This window comes from Stegastes partitus, unplaced genomic scaffold, assembly GCF_000690725.1.
Source record: "Stegastes partitus isolate 25-593 unplaced genomic scaffold, Stegastes_partitus-1.0.2 Scaffold1182, whole genome shotgun sequence".
NCBI classification, from domain to species: Eukaryota; Metazoa; Chordata; class Actinopteri; family Pomacentridae; genus Stegastes; species Stegastes partitus.
Window position 1 is genome coordinate 182,057 of NW_007578913.1, and position 23,880 is coordinate 205,936.

The 23,880-nt window shown below is 40.5% G+C and overlaps 1 protein-coding gene across 3 annotated transcripts in view; it reads left to right on the forward strand.

Annotated features, from left to right (window-relative positions):
- The window catches only part of babam2 (BRISC and BRCA1 A complex member 2), a 77,988-nt gene that overhangs the window by 27,624 nt on the left and 26,484 nt on the right, over window positions 1–23,880 (forward strand). For all 3 annotated transcript variants that reach the window (XM_008297065.1, XM_008297066.1, XM_008297067.1), the window contains exons 5-6: window positions 1,839–2,033; window positions 3,509–3,583. In XM_008297065.1, coding sequence (XP_008295287.1) covers window positions 1,839–2,033; window positions 3,509–3,583 — 270 coding nt within the window. The remainder of the gene's footprint in view (window positions 1–1,838; window positions 2,034–3,508; window positions 3,584–23,880) is intronic.

Below are 23,880 nucleotides of genomic sequence, written 5' to 3' on the forward strand. Positions count from 1 at the left end.
GCTGTTTGTGATCGCTGAAATTTGTGAAAGGGAGAGGACAGTATGCACTCCTTTCAGTATGCGAGGTACGGTAAATAATCAGGGGGAATGCTTTGAGTCGACATAGATACCATTATTATGTAAGCAAAGGCAGAGAGGGACGTCAGCTTTGCACCATAATAAAATCACACAAGTACATTGCCTGGGTGTGATATGTAATCCCACGCTACACATTGCACTCTTGTCAAAACTCTACTCCTATCAATCAGTGTGACAGCAGAGGTCAGAAATGTGGCAGATAGAGGAGGTCAGGCGCAGTACTTTTCCATATCAATTTAAATCATTGTGCGGTCACAGGACATCCTTTAGCTCAGCCCTTTCCTTCTGATCTTCTAATAGGAAGCACCATTTCTCAGGATTATGCTGTTACCTGACTTTTTTTTTTTTCCTTCCCAGGACGTTTCTTTCATTGTTTTTCCCCAACTGCTACTTATAGCACTTTTGCCTTCAACAATACTACCTTCAGTTATTTAGAACATGCAAGCACATATCTCAGTATTAAGGCTGCAACAGTTGTCATTTATACATTTTCCTGTTTTCCCCCAGTGTGTCTTATTGGAATCATGTGATTGGGAGACATTTAAGAACTTCAGTTTGTAAATGAACACAGCTCTCTCTTTATCTCCACCCAAAGTACCTGGAATTATCTGTGTTTCCACAACAGTCTAAAGACCTGCGAAGATAAGTCAAATTAGTCTGCTGATGTATGAAAAGGCAACAGCTGTTTTACATTTTTGCCGCAACTATGCAGAAAACTGGTTCGGTCTAGTCCAGAGGCTGGTGGTAATTCAGAAAACTATGCAACGATAACATTTAGCATGGAGGAGATTCAAGTCGTGATGCTGTTGATTGTGATTTACTGTTTCGCCTCCTGATGCAGACGTTATCATCTCATTAAGTGTCCCGTTATCAGCGCACATTATTATGGACAAGTAGGGACATGTTCCATCATCTAGTAAGCTCAGTAGGCACGTGACCATCCATTCTGATCATTGATAAACGTAAAGTAACACTCTTAACGTTGGTAACGTCTTCCGGTCGTGTGAATGAAATGGACAAAATCCAACTTTGTAACATCTGGTGAGCATAGCAACAGGGTGTATTTTGACACAAACCATGATCCTTTTTGTTCACCTAACCAAGATGTCTTGGTTCCTATGAAGTGAAAGCAAAAGTCAAATGGCATGATAACATTCAGAATGAGTGGTTTTGCAAAATGACATCGAGGCAACTGTGGAAAACAGAAGAACAGCCGCAAAGTGGAATAAAAACACCCACAATGCTGGACTTAAAGTAAGCAAACAGATTTTACGAGCTATTGCGGACTGGTTGTGAGATGACTGAGATGGACTGACTAATACTGTGAATCCTGACCAATTAGAAATGTACAACACTACAAGACCTTCCCTCTTACTTTCCCTCTGAGCAGGGAATTGTGAGGGGGGAAATAATTTTGCTTTCATTTATCTAGACCTTGATCTCTGTGGTGGAAACACAGAGTTACGCCAAAGGTTCCGAGTCCCTGTTGAAGTTTCTCGTGGTGGAAACAGGATTTCTGTTTTTAAGGCTTTTTTTTGTTCCTAAACTGCGTTCAGATGGTTTCTTGCCAAATCTGTTCCGACTTTACTCTCAAAAAGACAAGAAAATGGGGTGAATACCACCCAAGGCAGCTAATCCTGCCATTTATTGTATACAATATGACTGATTTTTACTTGCTAACACCTTAAACCTTTAAAACAAGTAGGTGAAAAGCATGTCATATGTCTGTCCTCATGCCTCATGTCTGGTGTCCCCCACAGCACTTGGTCCACTGGGATGCCGGGAACCCAGAATGTTTGCTTCAGCTGGTGAAGGAGCTCATCCAGCAGTACCATCACTACCAGTGCCAGCGTCTACGCGAGAGCTCCAGACTGCTCTTTGAGTATGATAGCCTCCTAGAAGATCCCAACTACGGTCGCAACATGGAGATTTATGCAGGACGCAAAAACAGCTGGGTAAGGCCCTGCTCGGGGACTTTGTGATGTCCTACAGTTTACAGATCGAGGTTTTGATGGTAGTTGCAATAGTCAAAGGAGAAGTTTAACCTGGAAATAATGTTCATGTTTCTCCTATAACTACATTCATGAGTTGAGAACATAAATAGTTGTCATTGTTAAAGAAGCTATGTGATCATAGTCTAACTTTTTTTATTTTTTAATATTTCTATGGCACTTTTCCAGAAGTTTTAGTCAAAGAATCTAATTCTTTTATATATAATTGCCCACAGCTTTGTACACAGGCCACAGGTAATACAATAATTAGACATACTGTTTAATTGTATAAAATCTTTTGTATTTGACAAGTCAGAATGATGTGTTTTAGATTCAAAACATTTCTTTTGACCAGTCACAGTATGTTTCTACATGATACATGACTTGTGCTATCAAATTTCTCTGCAGCCGCCTGCCTGTGTAGAGACACATTGTTAAGAACACAATGAAAATAAGTGATGAACAGACTAGTGCATGATCCAATGTTATGCTTACACCACAGCTTGTACATATAGATTCAGTTGCTGGCCTTGAAACATCATACTGCATAAATTTACATAATAGACACTTCAAAAGATGGTGTTTGTATTATTTCAGAGCCCAGTGAGAGCAATGATATGCCAAACTAATAGCCTGACTAGCATTCATGTTTTTTGCTCATTATGTCACAGAGATGTGATGCATTTCGTATAAGATATTTGAGTTAATTGGGAGCTTTTTAAAGCAACAGGCCGGCAATGTCTCATATTTAGGAAACTTTACCAAGGAATGCTCAGTAATCAAATGCCTAAGATGCATGCAGCATCCTCCAATTCAGGTTTGTCAGTGGAGCATTGTTCCATGTCATGTTCCTGTGTTTCTCCCGTCATTTCCTGCATTCCTTCACACTATTCAGTGCCCATGAAAAGGGAAAGAAGCTAAAAAATTTAAAAAAATTTAAAAAATGAATAAATTAAAGTTGTATGGTCAGGGCTGGGAAACAACAAATCCCGGTAATGATGATGATCTTTTACTGTGGTTGAGTAAAGCTGGTTTATTCTAAGACACTGCAACTAAATCAGATGTCAGTATATCAGGGTATATCTGAAACAAGCCCATAGCATCACATTTGTAAAAGTGCCAAAAGATTATTTCAAAGGTTTGCTTATATTCTTAGGTCTATTTACTAATTAATTGATCAGACATTTTAGTGTCAAAATCTTATTTCAAACATTATAACATATGTTTCATTTCGGCAAAGTTTCCTCAGACACCGATGTGTTTGAGCATTCTTGTGTGAAATGAAATAAGGCTTATATCACACGTGTATTCACTAACTCATTTCTAAAACAGTATTAAAACTTTAAACACCACAAGTCTATTGTTTTCTTTTTTCAATTATATGACCAGTATGCTTTACACTTTCTTAAATTCTTTACCTCTGTTTCTTGTTTGTCCAGACGGGAGAGTTCTCAGCTCGTTTCCTGCTCAAACTCCCTGTGGACTTCAGCAATATCCCCGTCTATCTCCTTAAGGTAATTAACCCCCCGAACCTCATTGACATTTTGAGTCATGTCGGACGTGCACACCTTCCTCACATTATGGCACGTTCTTACACATCGCAGACGGCGTTGCAGACTCACGGTGGGTTAGTCATTATGTGAGATTCCTTCAGATATTACGGGATCATGAGTGTTCATTTGTTTACATATATGTGTGTCTGTGTGTTTTGAATATGTGCAGTGATAACAGTAGGATTTATTCAAATGAACTTCAATGCAGCTGTGTGTGTGCGCGTGTGCATGTGCGCAGACTCCAGTCTTGGGGGCTGTGAGTTGACTAATCAGCAAGCCGTCACTGTCGATCTGCTCTGAGCCGCGTGGTGTCTGGAGGCAGCTTAGCCTCAACTCACTCTCTCTCTGTCTCTCTCAAAGGCAATCAGTGATTGCCTATACCCCTCTCTCACTCTCTCCCTTATCTCTAAATCTCTTTTCACTCTCTGCTCCCCTCCACCCCACCCCTGATCTTGAACTGCCTGCTCACTGGAGGCCCTGGCTCTCTGGCCTTTTCCAGCCTGGCTCCTGTTTGTGAAGGGAAACGATGGTTAACATAAGGGAAACAGCAACCATGATCAGCCTTTGTCCATATGTCTGTCACATGTGGAGACTCATCCCTCCTTGTAGGCTTTGAATGGACACATCCCCAGTCAAAGTCCTAGTTTACAGCCTCATTGCCAGTGATGGTGGAATTTTCAGTTGATGTTTTTTTTTTTTTTTCTCCACGTGTCTTCGGGCAGAAAAGTTTCTAGCTCAGCGTTGATGGAAGCACTATTGGTGACATGTTTTTTTTTTTCCCCCCAAACACGCATGCTGTCACATACAGACATGCGGCACACACTGACTGACCTTTAACCAGTGGGTGGTGGTAGCTGGACTGTATAGCCAGTGAAAGAGTATTGCTGAAGAACTCCCAGTAATATTTAGGTATTTTATTATAGACAAAATCTTGGATGTGCATGAAAATTCCTGTCACCCTTATCATATCATACTCTTTGCACACATGCACTCACACTCTCGCAGTGTTCTGCTGCATTTGGCAGCTAGGGTATACATAGTATCACCAGGGGAGCGCTTGAAGACTAAGGAAGAGTATCGACTCGCAGAGAGAAAAGTAATGAACATCAGCCCACACCTTGTCCACCTACACATTACAGAGGAATGGGGATTATGCAGCATATAGGCTGGACTCTAAGAACATAAATGTACTGTACGCCAAACCAATGACCTGAATTTTCAGTTTGACAGTTGTCACGCAATTAGTTCTGTCAGTATGAGTGCAGTCTCAAGTCAGTTGTTTGTGTCCATTGCACATTCCTGCTCTGTTATAGAACAGCTGAAGTGCACTTAATTTATTCCTACAGTAGTTTCTGACTGAGCAGACAAATGTACCCCATACATTCCTTATATAAAGAAGCATCCACGCTCCATTTTAATAGATTACTCTGTATACACATCGTGCCGTGTATGCGTGCTGTACACGTGTCTTGCTTTACCGGTTATCCTCAGCTTGTGGGTCAGTGTTGAAACCAAGCAAGAACTATTTTGTCTCAGCTGATTAAGCTGGAGGTCTTTTGATGTTTGCTGAAGTTGAAGTTGTGTCCTCAAAGGCTGCAAACCCCAACAGAACAGATGAAGTAAGAAAATGTTTGACATAGTTTGTTTTTGATTGGCAGATCCAGTTGATTTCGGTATGTGCAGTAGGACTGTATTCAGTAAATGTTTATTTTCATTAACAAATAGTTTTCCTGAGTATTTATGTGGTCTGTCACAACTTCCTGGAGCCACTATGGCAGGCTCCGGTGCTAAAATCTGATGATACACAGTTAATAATGATAAATGAAAAAGCAACAGATCCTCTCACGTGACATCCTGCAACCAGAGAACATTTAGCTTTTTTATTTATTTATTTTTTTGGCACTTTCCACTTAAAAATTTACTAAATTGCTATCAATTCATCAATGGCCCCAAAAAGCCACACTTAAAAATGTGTGTGTTTCATGGCATTAGATAAAATGTCAAAGGATTGTGCCATTTATCTGAAAAACATGGCACAGGCAAAATACAGTACTTTACAAAACAGTTTGGTGGATTTTAAAGAATTAAACAATCATTTCTTCTTCTTTTTTTCAAAATAAAAGTCCAAAAATGTTTGGACACTTACTGCAAGTTACAATCAAGAAGTTCTGAGAATGCATCTAAAAAATAAAAAGCCAATAACATGTCTGACTTAAATTAAGTCGCCCTCTTCATCAAAGCAGTCACCTTATTATATAGGCTGAACTCTCCCAGGAAGTCCAGTTTTGTAAGTGAGTTATTGCAACATGCAATAGATACCCTAATCAGTCAAAATGGCAACACCTGAACTTTAAATTTGTGTGTGGGAAGAACAAGAAGTTGCAACAAGTCAAATCTGACATGCAAGGTGAGTTCAGAGTGGTGATCGTGTTAGTGTGGCCAAAATTTTCAGTGTGCCATGAGTGACTGAGCATTGGCATAGTTCAGGTCATTTGCGGCGAATGTTCTCCCTCGGACATCTCAGGACGCTACAGTAGAACTCGGTGCTGACTGTCTGACCCAGAGGAGCTAATTCATGATGCACGACCCTGTGAATGTCGTAGAAAACGACAAGCATGCTCTTGGATGTGCCACTGACCTGATGAGCTCATCGGGTCAGCAGCACATCCAAGAGCATGCTCGTCTGAGAGACTTGCGGACACTTCCACCAAAAGAGGCTGCATCTTAGTCGTAGGCCCAAATCTTAGTCAGATAAGGTGATTGTCACTATAATATTGTTAACCTCTTGCTGTGGTTTGCTGTCTTGTTCGCATTCAGACCTGTTACGGTTGAACGTTTTCTTCACAACGAGAAACAGCACATTTTTTTAAATTAACTTTTTTTTAAAGTAATCATACTCATGTCCCCGTCTCATTACAGCAGTTACACCCATTTATATTTTGAGGGAACACTGAAGCTATATCCCTCACTTAACCCCGCTTTCAACGACTGTGATTGGTTGGAAGAAATGCAACAAAAGTGTGTTTTTTTTTTCCCCCCTATAGCAGAATGATAGTGTGGTGCAGCCAGGCTATTATGTGCTACAGAATGGCCTGGCAAAGCGAGACTAATGTGTTACTAACACTGGACTTCTGCGATACTGTACTTCATTGTCTCACAAGTACCTGAAGCAACACGTCCTCACCTCTTCAATCCCTTGCATTATTTTAATACAGGCCTGTTTTGGTCTGAACGCCCACGGAGCCTTCAAGATGAGTTACAACCTATTTAATAGCAGGTCTTTTTTAAAAAAAAAAAAAAAAAAAGTCAGCACTTCAAAAGTCAAAAAGGTGATGCTTTTCAGACAGAATACAAGCCATCAGCCAGGTGCTGTAGGTAGAGGTCAGACTGTTGACCCTGATTTGAATCAACCTCCCCATCAAATCCATGGATGTCCTTGCTTGAGGAGGGAGGGTTTGGCAGTGAAGCGGAAATCTGTTCAGACATAGGCTAGTCTGCAACTGCTAGTGAATGCTGAGATGTTGCTGGTGGGCACAGAGCTGTGGAGGACGACTGTTACCTGGAGCAAAGCATCCGCGTGGTCTGAGCTCACCACAGTGGACATGTTTACCTTCCTGCATGGACTGCCCAGCCGCAGGGAGAGGGGAGGTTCATTTATTTATTTCATTATTTTAAAGGGGGCAGCCTGTCATAGTCAAAATGAAAGAGTGGGAAGGACACTGGAAGCAGAGATGGAGGGAAGTGAAATGCACGCAGATGGATGTTGGCAGTTTTCTTCCCCCTTTAAAGGCCGTGCGGTCCTCTTGGGCACTGTTTTAGTGTCTCATCCTTTGATCGCACCTTGACCTCTTGCTTGTTACCCATTTGAAGTTGCTCTTACTCATACCCTCTCATTTAGCACTGCCTTTGACCTCTCACTGCAAAGCATGTTTGTGCTCATTGGTCAGCTTTCGTAGCACATTTGGTGTTTGCAGTACATTGTGTTGCAAGTAGACGTTTCTTTTTTTGACCTTGCGTATTAGTCTTTTAATCACACCCGTAACCTTTTCTGTAAATGATGTTGGAGCATTGCTTGTAGACTACATATATGTGCAGTGGCGGCTTGCCTGTAAATGTTCACACTGATCAGCGCGGCATGACGCTGCCACATTCATGACTGAGCCCTTTGCTCTCGCTCCACTTGAGTCTTGTTTCCCCTACAAGCACTGGTCCATGTCACCAGCTCCAAAGTGGCTACAGTGTGTGTGTCTGTCATTGACCTAATAGGTTATTTCAGGCGACACAGGTCTTGTGTGATATGTACTGTTGTGTAACATTTGTGCACTCAAAGATGAAAGCACAAGGATTGCTTATAGTGCTGTATAGTGCGCTATCACTTCACTGAGCGATTTCCTCAGACCTCCTGCTGAAATCACAGCCACTTGAATGAGTTTTATAAGACGTCAGATGGATACCTTGGCCAGACTGATATAAGCCTCATTTTAGATGAATTGTTATTGGTGTGTAGATCAATCAAAAAATGACAATATATTTTCCACACAGAGGTTACAGAGCTTTGCCCAGCAAAGACATTAATAAAAAAAAATAGTTTGAACTCTACACTGTTGCCTTCTCTGGATTGAGCAGATCTATGTAGACCCTGCCCCTCTATTTCTAGTTCTTCCCACTCACTGCACCTCAAGCACACCAGTTCACTGAGGACTCTTCACAAACACTTGTATACTCTGCTCTACACAACGGCATGTTGTATGATTGGAGTAATTCAGCCATACCAGTTAGTACCAAAAAAATGATTTGGAAACGAATAATGATAGGGAAAGGCCCACCCTGCGGGATTGGTTTCTTCAGTTTGTTGTACATGAAACCCCTGAAAGTTTAAATCTGTGGCCAATAGTACACTGCAGTTTTAAGGTGGAATTACTTTGTCTTCTAGCATGTAAAAAACAAACGTATTATCACGATTAAAACTAGATTTTTAAAATAGGAGGCCTTTAAGCTCAGTTTAGATCATTATGATATGGGGTAGCGATCTTCCTATCTATGCAAATAAGCATCTTTCCTAAAATGTCGCTTTATTATTTTAGATAGATAGATAGATAGATAGATAGATAGATAGATAGATAGATAGATAGATAGATAGATAGATAGAACTTTATTGATCCCTTATATGGACAGTTTGGTTTTGACAAAATGATCATTTTACCTATCAAAATCCAGAAGTTGCTTTTTAATTGCTGTGTGATTCTGGTGCTGTTTCAGATCTAAACTGGTGTATTAAAACATTAAAATCCTATAATACAACAAACAACTACCGATCCAGGTAGCAGCAGTTCAGTGTTCTCCGAGGTGAAATTCACTGTTTTTATCAACAGAGTCTGGTGGGTTTGAAGAGAGCGAGGTAGCAACTTTGGTTTATCCACTTTATCCACTGTAGGTGATACTTTGACTATTGATAAGTATGTGATACAACCCCACTTCAAAGAAACTAAGGCCGCTCTTTAAGGCCAGACTTGTATTTGTACATTCTGGACCTGATTGGTCCCCAGCCTCCCTAATGCGAAGCAACCGGCATTCTTCTTCCCCCAGTTGGCATCCTGCACAACTGACCTGAGGGAGGGTTGCACATAGCCCTGGGCATCCCTGTATCCTCGTTTTGTCTGTACAAGCTGTGCATGCTTCAACAAGAGCACTTGCATCTAATTATTTGTACTCTAATTATTTTTGGTCCTCTTACCCCTTCCCCCCACCGCATACACACACACACTTTAACCTTCGAAGCTCCACAGGCATCAACTGACAGGGGAGGGTCAGGGTGAAGCAGAGCCGTGGGCTCTTGTTCTGTCTTCTCATTTGTTGTGCCAGCGTCACTGACTTGATTATTTGTGCACTTCCCTTTCATCTCCTGTCCTGTTTTTTATTCTCTTATCCAAATATCACCCCTTGAATTAGCCTTGAGCAAATGTTGCATTCCCAGACATTGGGAATGAATAAAAACTGAATACGCAAATCATAATTCAGATTTTTTTTTTTTAAATAAATAAATAAATAAAAATAAAAAAATCACTCCACATACTGTCAGTTCCTTTTTGGGCTGCGCTTGTGATGTGAAGTCTTTATTGAAACTGGACATCATTCAAAGCAGTGCTGACTGTGTGGGTCTTGCCTTTTCTCTTTTTAATAATATTTCCTGCTCCTATGTGAATGCTATTTAAAGTGCTACAGATCAGCTTCAGTAAACACTTCACAGAGGAGGATGGGGGTAGGGGGGGCATGAAAATTTCCTTCTAATGATCCTCTCAGAACATGTTCCTGATGCTCCTCAGGGCTGTGTTTAACAATGGCACCGTCTTCCACCTCAGTAGCAGGAGGGTGAGAGCACAGCATCTCCCCCAAGGGGCACAGTGGAGGAGCTGAGGACAGATTAAGGGTATTGCTTGGGTTGGCAGAAGAGCGCGGGGCGAGCTCGCTGCAATCTGTCTGTGCAAAGAAGTCTTTGCTTAAGAGTGCTCATCATTGTCATGGTATGTGACAACAGGCAGATTGTTTCTTGTGCCTATTAATTCAACAATACTCACAACTGGGACGTTTACCGTTTTAAAGGTGCTTACACAATGCACTACATGTGAAGTAAATGTCTGGGTTAACACTTGAGCTAAACAGTCTTGTCTCAACAGTATGGCTATTGCAGTTTACATTTACATACATTTTTCAGAACTGAATAGATTTAGGCATTTCAATGTCATCAAAATTTATGGATCCAAGTTTTTTTCAAGCACAAACTTGGATGTAATATAAAAAATCTAATTCAATTCTTCCTGGACAATGTCCTCTACATTCAGGGTAAATGGAGTTTCCTTTGAGCATAGTCATTAAAAACTACCACTTATGTCAAACTCTATACAACATACTTCCTTCTGAAGCACCTACAGATTTAGTAATAATATCCACTAACTCACATTTTTGAGCGGAGGGGGGACTCTGTGGTTTTTCAGATTCAGAAGTTGCACTGTACTGTACTGTACAGTTCATCATATTGCCCTAAGTACATCTTATGCAATGACTTCATTGGATTCAACATTAACCTAGTAATATTACATCCAACCCAGTTTCTCAACTGCTGATTTTTTCATGCCTCAATATGTATCAGCTAAACAGATACCTCTAAGACAACGCGTTTTTAAAAAAATATATATATTAAATATAACATGTTTTGATGTTTACATTGCTAAACTGCTCAAGGACGTGCAGCAATACTGAGTTTAAAATGTCATTTGAATGATTAACCTCTGCTCGATGCTGCTGGCTCTTTTTCTCTGCATTATACCGGTTTTGACTTGATGAAAAACATCCTCGTAACCCATGGCCTGCTGAGGAGTTTTCTTACCATTTCAGTGCTAAATGGGTTATGAAGCGATCAAACCGGAAGCAGTACCAAGAGTATGAGGTCAGCTTTTGATTAATTCAGGGGGCTGATGAAGTAGGTGTTGTTTATTTAAAACAATTGATTTTGCCCACCTACGCTTTGCCTCTCTACATTTCTTTATTGGCTAAGTGGGGTTACAAAATAGATCAAGAATGTCAGTCATTGCCAAGTAATAAATTCATGGAGCCATTATTTAAGCAGTAATGTGTAATGTCTGCAGTTGAACAGTGATGTTGATGGATGTCCAGTTCTTATCCAGAAAGTCTAAGAAATGATAAAGGAGATGAAAATGAATGTATTTCACGCTTAAGATACGTAGAGCCCATAATGTATCAGTCACATTTAAGTGTGCAGAAAATATTTATGAGGTAGAATACACACATTGCCTTCAGCCACATGTACGTACTTTCCCACTGTGAAATATACACAGTATGTACAAGTACAGGTATTGTCAGTGCACTCAGATCTAAATGTCTGTGCAGAATAGAATTAAAACACAATGTCAGGTGTCAAACATCAGTGTGAGATGTTTTATGGCACCAGGCACTAAAGCCTCCAGGAACAGCGCTTTGGGCTATACAGGGACCGGCTGTGGTTAAAAAAGCTGGAATTGCAGGTCACATGACACTTGGGCTCAAAAGAATCATAACTAAATAAACAGCTGCAAAGCAAAACCACAGTTTGAACCATCGGGTCAAGTAGAAATTACAAAGACACAAGCCGTATTAGTGTTTCATTTTTACACTGTTCACAAAGGACCCAAAGGAGCGTTCAATAAGAGCCTGGGCTGTAAAAATAATCATGTTTTTTACATTATTTTTTGATAAATTGGTTGTTTACTTTATAAAATGTCAGAAAATAATGAAAATAGTTTTACCCCACCAACAGTCCAGACTTCGTTTAGTTTGCAATAAAAAAAGAGAAAAGCAAGTCCTCAAATTTGAGAAACTAAAACCGTCTTTGTTATTTTTGTTTATTTAAAAAAACAGTTGATTAACAAAACTGTTGCAGCTTCAGCTCATGTCAGTCAATAATGCTTGTATATTTTAGCTACTCATTCATCTTTATTAAATCAATCTTTCCACAGTTTTCATATTTTCCTGATTACATACAAAGAACATTTTATTCTTTTATAGTACATTCCAGCTGTCAATCGCAAAACCTAAACAGTCATCAAATGACAATCGAGGATTTCGACCAAATATGCTTCACCGTCCAGCTTTTACATGAACCTGAAGGTGCTATAACTATACGAGTGTTTAAAGCTGTCAAATAAAATGCAGCCACAGTATTACCACAACTTAAACATGGCATCTACAGATTGTGCCTGTATCACATTAAACCGCGGGAAACTGTAAAAACCTGTTTAATCCTTCTGAGTTGCTTTTATGGTGCCATGATTCTCAGAGTCTTATCAATCTGAGCACCTGACTACTCCTTTAAGAAACACTTTAACTCAACACCTCCTCCTCAGAAAGCCCGGATTAAGAGAGCTGGAGAGTGACACAAAGCCACTTATGTGACGGCCTACACCGCTGAATCACCACTGGCGACGGAGCACCTTTTGGGTATGGCAGGACGCCATTCGTCCTTGTTTTTGTGTTTGTCCGAATTCTCACGTTTTCTTCTCCCCTTTTTTTTTTTTTTTTTTTGTGGACATTGTGGCTACCTCAGCTGTCCAAGAGATGAACCTCAGCAGCTGCGGTTACCTTACCTTACCTCTCTGGTTGCCACATAATTGCAGCCCCTTTCTCAACCACTCATGAGGTTTCTCGTTGTTGCGGTTTGCTGTTCTGATCACGTCCCTCTCTGCATGGCAGTTATGCTTTTGGAGAAGTCGTGGCTGAAGATAGCCTACGATGTCACATGATGAGTCTTTCACAATTCGCTGCACAGACCTGGAAAACAACTCTGTGGACACTACGTACACACACACATGTATGAACACCCATGCACATCCAACCATACGAACATGTAAATGTCACAAAGGAAACTGTGGCTGTAACATCATCTACAGCATCCATCAATTAGGAGCCAGTTAACTATGACAGCAGGCTGGGATCCCTGATCATGTCTTCTGGTGGATCATGACTAAAGCAAGGATTTCAACGGCACTGCTTGGTGGTCTTCCTTATCTGTTGGTCTAACCTGCAGGTTGTAGTTTTTTTACCACGCTGATTCACATCCGATCAAAATTGGGTTCACCTTGTTGAATGAATCAAGTGGCTTTTTTCTGGGTTACCCACCTTAAAAAGACTACAGTGAAACCAATTCTGGTCATCACATGACAAAAGGAAAAGCAGTAAGAACAAAATATTACCTAATGGCCGCCTTCCATCCATTACCCTTTTGTCTTTCCTTTCTCAGCCTGTCTGCTACTTTGAAAGAAATCTCGAGCCTGTGCGTGACTGTTGAGCATTTGGTGCCAAAGCAAGTGGTTGTAATTTGTGGCCTTGCCGTGCCCTTGCACGGTAAACACTGACTAAGAGCTCAGGAATCTTAAGAGCTATAAAATAATTGCAGGTTACTCCCATAATGCTCTGAGTGTGCTGCTCCTTTGCCTTAGCTCTGTCTCATCTCTCTCTTTTTTTTTTTTTGTTCAGCCTCTACCGGTACTACAAAAAAGTGGTGCTTTTCATGCTGGATCTGGATAGTAGTTCCCCCAATGATGCAAAGACAATGATTCTGTCCCTGAATTGTTACAAAGGTTTAGCAAGTGTTAGTTATTCCATTGCAAGTGTCTTTAAAAAGAATTGCTGATTTTGAATTGTGTGCACTAGTTAAAGTCATCATCATGTTAAAAGCAATGAGGTTGACAGTTGAAGCATTTTTATTTTCTGTATACATGTTCACATAAATCCTTTTTTTTAGTTTAATGTGGGTCAGTAGAGCTCATCAGTATTGCTTGACAAGATTTAACCTGCAGCTGGAGTCCTCCTACTTGCCAGCGAGGTTTGAAATCAAGACCCCGTTTTTCCTGAGACGGTATGCTATCTGCACGGTCATCGGACTGTCTCTCACATGAGCAATACCGCATGTGTTAATATCTCATTAGAATGTTGCATTTATTACTTCCAGCACTGAAAACCGTGAAGCCTGTCTTCAGCTGCGTTTTTAATAAAAAATCGGGGTAGACCCAGACATATCAACATGCATTCATTTTGTTTTCATCATGCTTTTTGAAAATCCTGTTGCTGAGTGATGGTGTATCCGTATAGCAATGAGACATGGCATTTACTAGGAAAGCAAGTTGCCCAAAAGACATTGTCAAGTAATTGCCAGTTTGGGCTTCACTAATGTAGTGTACGACTGAAATCTGAAAAGGCCAGCCAATGCTTCCATGCAGATAAACAATTATGTGGCTTTTAAACGGTGGATGTATTATAGCTTGGTATGCTCTTGAAGATGAATTTAAATGTCAGGAATAAAAGGTCTAAAACAGAAATATGAAGTGAGAGTGTAGAAAGTGTCAAAATATTCTTTTATTTATTTATTTATTTTATTCCGAGGACATCATTTTATCTTTATAACAAATTTGTAATTACTGCAATAGTAATTGGATAGACATTAAATAGTGTATGTGTTATATGAAATAGCTTATTTTCAATCAATTTTATTAGGAAACAACACCAAATATGGTAAAAAAAAATCTGACCCTTAAAGGTTTTGAGTCCAAACTGATGGCAGGAAATGCTCACTCCTGTCCTGAGTTTGCTGACACAGCAACTGAAACTCCTCTGTTGCAAGACACTGGATGCAGTTGCAAAAGAGAAGGATACCGTGGTCGGTGGATTGTGGGTTATTATTCAACGTAAGTGTTACATCAGCCCTTGTTGTGATGTCAGGGCGAGAGGACCGGAGGCCTCTCTGATTAGGTTAGTATAAAAGATCTGTGTAAAAACTGTGTAATGACATGCTCATTACTGCTACACTGAACTGTAGTATTTATTTCTAATAATATTAAAATTAATGTTTTGTATTAAAACAAGATGTGTTATCTATCAATTGTACAAGTTCCTAATTGACCTTAATTTTTACTTTAACAGTTAAAATTCTGCATGTTCTCAATACAAACAACACTGAGCTCTAAAGTATAAAATAAATCAATTATAAATGTCTATTAGGCAAGTACAATACACTCATCAGGAACTTAAGTCAACTTTCAAAGACAGCAGTGGCGCAAACATCGCCCCTACTTTACCAAACCGACCGGGCCTTGGTGTTTCCATTCAGCTCCACATGACGGCTGGTTGATTGACAGTGTGAGCAGAGAAGTCGCAGGTTCTGACTGTGTAGGAAGGCCGATTAAAATGTGTAGCGTGAGTTAACACGTTGTACAAGATTAATAAAAAATGCAGTCCAGTGTCAGGCCAAAATGTGTATTAGCAATGTTGGTCTACAGCCCAAAACGTCTGCAAAAGCCTAGAAAACAACCGAAGCATTGTGGTTTGTACCTGTGGAATGATATTATATTAACCCCGAATCATTATCTTTATCTAAACATTTGCAGAGCAGGCATAAACCAAAGCAAACAGGAACTGAAAATGACTAATAACAGAAAACAAGAGTGAACAGCGAAAGAAAACTTAAAGTGTAGAAATTATTGCCACAGCTGCCCTTCAAGTCTTTTAATTGCTGTATTTTTATGCAAAGCGGACGAGTCTTATCAAGTGGTGCAGATGCAGGCCGACAACAAAAACTGTGGGCCAAATACAATATATTTAAATATAAGCATCTCACAAATACGCACCCTTTTTTGTGAAACTAATACATTTTATGCAGTGTACCGGCGTAGCTATTGCACGTTTTGGTGTGAGAATGCATTGTAAAAATCACACTATTGCACACAATTGAAGCATTTAACCATTTTAACAGTCCCACAAACAATTTAGAAGCTAAAAAAACTAATGCTCCATTGACAAAAATTAGTTTCAACGAATTTGTAGCATTTCCGTTTTACAAGGACAAACTGTGTCTTTACAAACAAGCATTTGCTGATTTTTTTCTTTTCATAAAAACCAGCGTAAATGAGTTCACCTTGTTGTCTAAAGTGTGTAATCCACGATGACAAAGAAGGACACTGATAATAATCGTAGCTGTCATTTCTTTATCTAAGTCAGTGATTGTTAGGAGTTGATTGACATCTTTGGAGGTCCAGAATTGTAAACCTGATTGTCTCGTTCACAAACTCAGTGGATTTGAGGTCCCTGCTGTGATTACTGCCAGGTGGTTTAACATCTGGCTCTCCACAGCGTTCAGCCCTCTGAGAAAATGTCACATGATGAGAAAGTTAAAGGGAGTCTGGATGAAGCTGCTTTTGTTAATAATAACGTGCTTTCATCTCGCTCAGGTTTCAGGCTGTCACAAAGAAAGTACAGCGCAGCCATACGGTGTCCAAAGTACTGAAATCAAAGGACACCTGGGTACTAGCGTGTAAGCAAATAATGTTGAAGGCTAGTATCACAGATGTAGACAGAATGATGTTTTTAATCGGTGGTGCATGTCAGCGATCTCTGAGACATCCCTGAAGAAGCACCTGTTGCAGTGGAAACCTTTCGATACTACACAGCTGCAAATTTGCTGCTTTCTCTTCAAAAGCAAAGCAAAAAAAAAAAAAAAGGTAGGTATGTTACTTCTTGTGCCAGTACAGTAACCAGAGCTCCTTTATGGTGTACAAGAACATTCTGTGACCTTCAAACCTGCCAGTATTACATTTAATTAACTTTAAAATCTAAACAATCGGGCACAGCGCAGCTCTTGTTTTTAACTCGTGTCTGGTGAGCTTGTCAGATGACATTGTGGTTATAAAATAGTTTCTTGTAGTGATCACTTGTGTGGTGAGCAGCAGATTGGGAAATGGCTCCAAAGTGACTGACGTTAATGGACTTTCACTATTTCATACTTGTTTCATGTGTGACAATCGAAACAGTAAAATATGTAAAAGAGAACAACTTTATTGGGAACTGAATATTAAAATGCAGCATTAGTGAGCACAGAGAGCAGGAGAGAAGTAAACCGATGTAAACAAAGGCTGAGTTTAAGACTGAAGGACAACAGCTGCCATGACAACACAATAACCCACATAGTCACTGTTTATTGGCTTCAAATCTGTCTTAAAGTTTCCACCATCTCTTAAGGTCCCTCAGATATACAGTTGTCACGGAGATCTGACCTGTTCCAATACAATTACAGCTAAAGGTTTGGTTAGCCACAATGTGCTAACGCTAAGGATTGTTCCAAATGTGATGACATTGCCATCAAAAATACAAAAACAATGCACTGGATCTTTAGTTCCTTAGATGCTGGGTGTGCATGAAGACTCTTAGCTTTACTTTTGTAGCAAACAGCAGAGCATTTGGTAAACTTTGCTTGTGACTGAGACATTAGCAGGAGCAGCTCTAGAAAGACAGGAAACCTGGTGGACTGTTGCTCAGTCCGAATGGCTCCAATCGCAAGCAGTGAGTAGACAGTGGACAGGATTACACAAAGTTTGAGCGAGACAACAATCGGTTTCTCTGTTTTAACTCAGCAGCTCAGTAGAATTCTTAATGGCCTGTAGAGCTTGAAGGCCGTGTAGTTGTGGGGGTGGCTTGAGTAATGGCAAAAGTAAATGTCTTCATATCTTAACAGCTTCTGCTTTACACCTCTTAGTTTATGATAACCACAAAACAAACAAAAAAATGGATTTTCATGAGTGAAACCTTTAAATGCATGATCATTGTTGTTATGACTTGGTGCCATCAGTTGTGACTGAATATTGTCAATGCTACAGTTAGAAAATGAGCAAGAAACACTCTTGAGAAACTATTAATAAAAATAATCCTATCCAATGCTTTTAGCACAGCTGACATAAATTACAGTGTGCGTGCAGTATTTATTGTGGAAATGAGCCCAAGAAAACATTGTAGTTTTCTCAAAGTTTCAGTTCTCTGCTGGAAATGCAAAATGGCTTCAGTAAATTTCAGATAAGTCTCAAAATAAGGAGCTGTTTCAGCCCAGCTCTTGTGCTAACCTTCTGGTACGGCACGCAGTAAACCACACAGAATTAATTCATCATGCTGATCTAAAAGGCATTGTGTCCCAAAGTCATGAGGAGTGTGAGGTCATTTTGCATTACTGCACAGTATGACTCCAGCGTATCGCCTGAAATAGATATGACTGCGCATGTAGACAGCTGAATATACTGCAACCTTCATCTAAATCCTAAAAATAGAAAGCCCATGGAAACCAAAAAGTACTTGATCCATGTTCTTGTAAATATCAATTTGTGGTTAGTGATGCCCACACCCTGAAACACCCACAGAGCCAAATGTAAATATTTGAACTTGTGTGACATAACCATTACTGGTAACCTGCAGTAGCACTTTGCTGTTGACCGAACTTGTTTTTAGTTTCTGAGAAGGTGTTAATAAAAATATTAAATGTTCAACCAGCCTATAAAGTTAATAATCGTTCATCTCTTTATTTTAATTATTTTTATTGCACTGGCCCAGAGTGGTTTTACACCTTTGACTGGTCCTTTTTGGAACATACACACAAGGAATTAGAAACACAAAGCAAAGAGGACAGGATGCACAATACTCAAACACAGCGGTATAACACTTATACCATATCAACAAGACGTGTGAAAACTGTGTGGGCATGTGGAGGCTTGATACACATCTCCCTCACTCCTGTCTTGCTGCACCTGTCAGGGCAGGGCAGCTTTGGCAGGAAAATCAGGCAGGACTTGAAATAATGCGGCAGGGTGACATGCATAAGCTGCTGTAACTGGGCTGTCTAGCAGACGGACAATAGCATTCCACAAGTAGACAATTGCATACTTTTTCATCAGCGTTATGGTTATCTGTTTTCATTATCATAATGATCGACTACCGCTCTTGCTCTGCTGTTTATTTTGATACGCCATTTGGTTACAAAAGCGGATCACCTTACATATTTTCACACCACAAGCACCATTAAAAAGGGCCTGCATTCTGTCTAAATGCACCACTACCAAGGTCCAGATATTGTGTATGCTTGTTCATTGGTCCCCTGTGGAGTTTTGGACTGCTAGTAGCGCTGTGGAGCAGTGTTTTAATGAATGGGTCCCTGTGTTGTCCTGACACAAGCATGCGCACGAGCACAAGCAGCTCGTGCAACTCACGAGATACCATCAACCAGGAACCAAGTCAAGTTTATTTGTACAGCACATTTTAAAACAACCTGAGTTGACCAAAGTGCTGTATGTGTATTAAGATAGGCAACAAAATATGTGGAAAAAAGCAAGACAGAAAACTAGAAAAAATATATTAATTATTAAAAATCAAGACAAACAGGAAAAACATTTGTAGGATTAGTCTCTGAAATAAAATGATTATAAATACAATAATATTAAGACCAGTAACAGCTACCAGAAGCCATTGAAAGCATGCAGGTCTTGATTTTTCTGAAAAATGTCAGTGGAGGAGGGACATTTGACTGAAAGAGGAAGGCTGTTTTAAAGCTGTGAAACTGCCACTGCAAAGTGGATCCAACCAGCCCTGAATATGTAACTGTTAGCAGCAGCAGCTGTTTAGAAGATCTGAGACCCCTAGAGGTAGAGTAGGGGCAGAGAAGTTCTGAAAGAAGAACTGTTGCACTGCTCCCAGTTATGAACTGGGAAGAGGCTGAGAAGGATCAATATGGATACAAACTTGCCTGCGTTCATTAACCAAAGGAGCATGGTTGAGTGTTTACTGAAACATCCAGACAGCACACAGGAATGAAAAGCAGCCATTACTGAAAACCATTAGTTGTCACACCTCTGCTTTTTCCTGCCATCAGAGGTCAGAATGACTGTCATGACAAAGGGCTTCTGGTTGGACACTGGAGATGCTTGTTGTCCAACAACGGCGACATCCGTCCAACAAAGCAGACCAAAGCTCACAGGAAACCAAAAGCACATTCTTGATTTTGTTAATTCTGTTTGGTTCACAGGAAAAGGGAACAGTTGGTGTCACAAATACTTTCAGAGACTAGTCTTGCTTTGCCATTCTGTAGGACATAGTGGCCTGGCTGCACCTCATTATCATTCAGCTATAAGGGTGAAAAACACCCTGGCTTGTTCATATTTCTCTAAACCAATCTCAGTCTTCGTGGGTGGGGCTTAACAAAGGTTGTGGCTTCGGTGTTGACTCAAAATAGTGATTCTTGTGGTGGAACATTTGCATGCAGAGAGACTAGTGCTGTGATTAAAATGGGTAATCCACCACAAAAAAAACACGCAGAGCTGCCCGACTGCACGATCCAAATCCTTTGCAAAACTTTCATTTCAGTTTTTTTATTCAGTGCATTAGGTTGCTGCCCCGAGGTTGCTTTTGTTCCTTTCTGGGGCGAAGAAAATGGTAACACAAAGATAGCGGAAGGCGGGGGAGAATGTCGACTGAGATAATCGGTCAATATCTGGCTTATACCCGCAACCTACATGAGGTGGGTCTGATTATGCAAAGACTGAGGCCTGCACTTAAAGCTGGGTGATAGGACCAAAAAAAACTTGCAATAAATATTTTATAGATGAGTCAATCAGCTTTTTAATCTCTTCATTAACTCAAGACAAACTGTGATTCAAAAATAGTCTGTATGTCCTTCCGCAGTAGCTAGGACTATATGTGCAAGAAAAGTACCTCAATCAGCGTTATTATCCATTTACATTGTGCAAACATTGTAAAGAGAAGCATCAGGAGCTGCTGTGTAACAAGAACAAAATAGCAGCACTTACAAGGTTGGATACCACGTCTTTCTTAATATAAAAGTACGAACCCATCCTGTAATTTGCTTCCACTGGTGCTCTGTCTTCCTATGCAGGCAATAATTGGAAAATGAAGCAGCTAATGTTATCTGACTTTTAGCTGTTGTTCTGGATTCGGATCAGGAGCTAGCATCTTCATCTTGAAGAGACACGTACTGCTCCCATTTGGCTTTTTTCTCAGGTGCTGGAATAGGTTTGGTATGCAGCCACAAATTCATATCACTTAAATAGTACGTCTACCTGTCTTCTGCCTTATTTTGTCATCAGCTGCTGCTGCCGTTATTCATTGGATTCGACCAGAAAAGCTCACACGTGTGGGCGTTGCCAGTGAAACTGCGACAGCTTACGTTATTGTTGTGACTCAAGAGGACCGTTTGCTTGTGATGGTGTTGTTTGAGAGACAGTAGAGGAAGCACATATCGTACTATTAAGACATTTTTCACATTGTATGTTACCATGTCCCGGACAGTTATTATTCTTGTTAGTACATAGTGTCTGGCAAGCTTGGATCATTTTTAGCAACGCTCCACCCTGTTCCAACCTGAGCAGACCTCTAATTACAATGAATAGCAACTGTGCAGAGCATCCAAACTGTCCTTTCTGTTTATATGTCATGATGCTTTTCTTTGCGTCATTAGAGTTCTCACTGCTTGCATTCAGGAGATGCAATATTGAGATGTGACAAGGTCAGAGGGTTTGGGTTGTTCATTTGGAACCAGGTGGCAGTTGCTTTATGTAGCACGTCTTCACCTCCACTGCACTTCCATCCACTGACCCATCATCGTAGCATCAACCCTGGTGCTGCATTGACAGACGGGGCTGTCAGAAAGGTCATGCCCTAAGGTGGGGGAGTCAGGCATTCTCCATCATTCCTTGTTGTGACACATGACTAGTGGCACCAGAGCCTCGCTGCATGATGAGATGCTTAGCAACAACAGAAAACGTGAGCTCCTTGACCTTTTCTTTCTTTCTTTTCTCTTCGCTTTATAACAGCTCCTGCCTTTCCTCGTCCATATTTGTCTTGTTTCCCATAGTAATTTGCCTTCATGCAGCACCGCCAACCGAAGCTACTACGTGGTCTTCATCAGAAGTGAGAATTCATCAGAAACACCTTGGCACACTCTCATTCCACTGATGATGACACACATTTGGCCTATTAAGTCTTTCCGTATCATATCATAGCTAGGTGTGGGACCATATGCGGTGACTAATGCCACAGAACGCCTCTGACGCTGATGAATTGATAATTGTTTGCACATGATAAACAACATATTCCTCACTGTATCTGAGTCATCCCTTGCATCATGATGTCATAGCAGATATGTAATCAGGGAACAGATTTTCTACGTCTCATCTTAGCGGCGATGACACTTGAGGCCACTTGTTTGTCATTGTTAATTAGCTTTTTTCTGTTTCGAATGCGCTTTTATGCTGAAAACATGCAGCATATTCAGTGAGCGGAGCATTTCTTGCTCTTGCATTTAAACCATCGTGGTTTTCTCATTTTCTCTTTATTTAAAGAACGATTCCACTTTTGCCCAGTGGTGGAAAAAAAAAAAAAAGCTTCCCCAACCCCCCGTTTATTGATGTTCATTATATCCCCGTGAGTACATATAAATAGATAAAACACTCATCTTCCATATGGGGAAATGATGAAATATCTTGTGCCAGCATCTGAGAAGCCATGTAACATTTGACGCTTTCGTCACCTCCTTTTTGTAGCGTGGAAGTAAATGGTAAAATGTTATTTAAGGAGGTGAAGGAGCGCACCTCAGCATCCTCTGCGGAGTGAGGCCGTTAAAGAGAAATCACAGCCTTAGGATGGGTTGGTTAGAGAGCGCCAATGCTCCAGTGACCCCAAAATGACTCCTTGATACCAAAGGTCATGCCTGCCTCCTGTCTCACTCTGCGGATCTACCATCCACCATCATCCACCCTGACTCCTCCCCCCCCTTCCATAACCACCCACACTGAGTCTCCAAACGAAGATTCCCACCCACCTGCTTGTACCCCCAGCTGAGCATCAGAGGTTTCCAGCATTACAGTCTCAGGAGAATACCCCCCCACCCTCCTCTCCTTCCTCCTCCGTCCCCCCCCACACTTCTCCACGCCTCCATGGAATTACTTCCATCTGGCCTACTTTCCGCCCTCGCTCTCTGTCAAGTTGTACACTATCTATATGTTATTTTTCTGTAACACCTCCAGATGTTCTTCTTCCTAATCCTTTGTTGTTTTTTTGATTTTGTTTTTGTCTCACTTCAGTCCTGATGTTAGTCAGCTTTCATTTAAGTCTAAAATTCTTGTCCTTCTCTGTGCCTTTGATGGCTTCAGGGTGAAATTGTGTTGCTATATGTTGCTTGTCTCTGCTCATTTGTGAGTCTTGGCCTTTGGTTTACCAATGACTTCAAAAAGCTCCACAATACATAGGATCATCTCTGCCGAGGTTTCCCCTTCTCACTATTCCTTCATTTTCTTCTCCTTCATTTTTCGATAGCTCCTATGTAGTATCATAGATTGCAATTACGTCTTATCAAAAACAGTAAAGATAAGAGTGAATCTGCCGCCTGCACCAAGCTACTGCTGCTTCTGTGTTGTTTTTAAACAACTCCAGTCGGCTACACCTTAGAAAAGTTAGAAACATGTTCTGCCGTCCACACAAGGTTTGGTGGTATTACATCATTGTTGCCAAATGTGGTTAAATCCTTAGACAGAATTCAAGTGCAGCCAAACAAACACACACCATTTGATCAAAAATATCTAAACTCACTATTTCATTTAATGGTTTCACTGTACACACATTTTTGAAGAAAATGTTTTTAAAAATAACTCTAATAAAGCGCAGATGTGTTGAACGGAGATTTTACAGATATGAAATATAATAAACGTATATGTTTGAGTCGTTTCTTCAGAGCTGAGATAAATCCTCTCGAAAACTAAAATTTTTGTCATGAACCAAATGATTTGTGATTTCATGGTTATTTAAGCCCGGCATCCAATTGGTCCCAACTGGGGGTAAGGGGCTACAATGGTGCAAATGACCGGAATAGGCTCATTAACAGTTCAGTG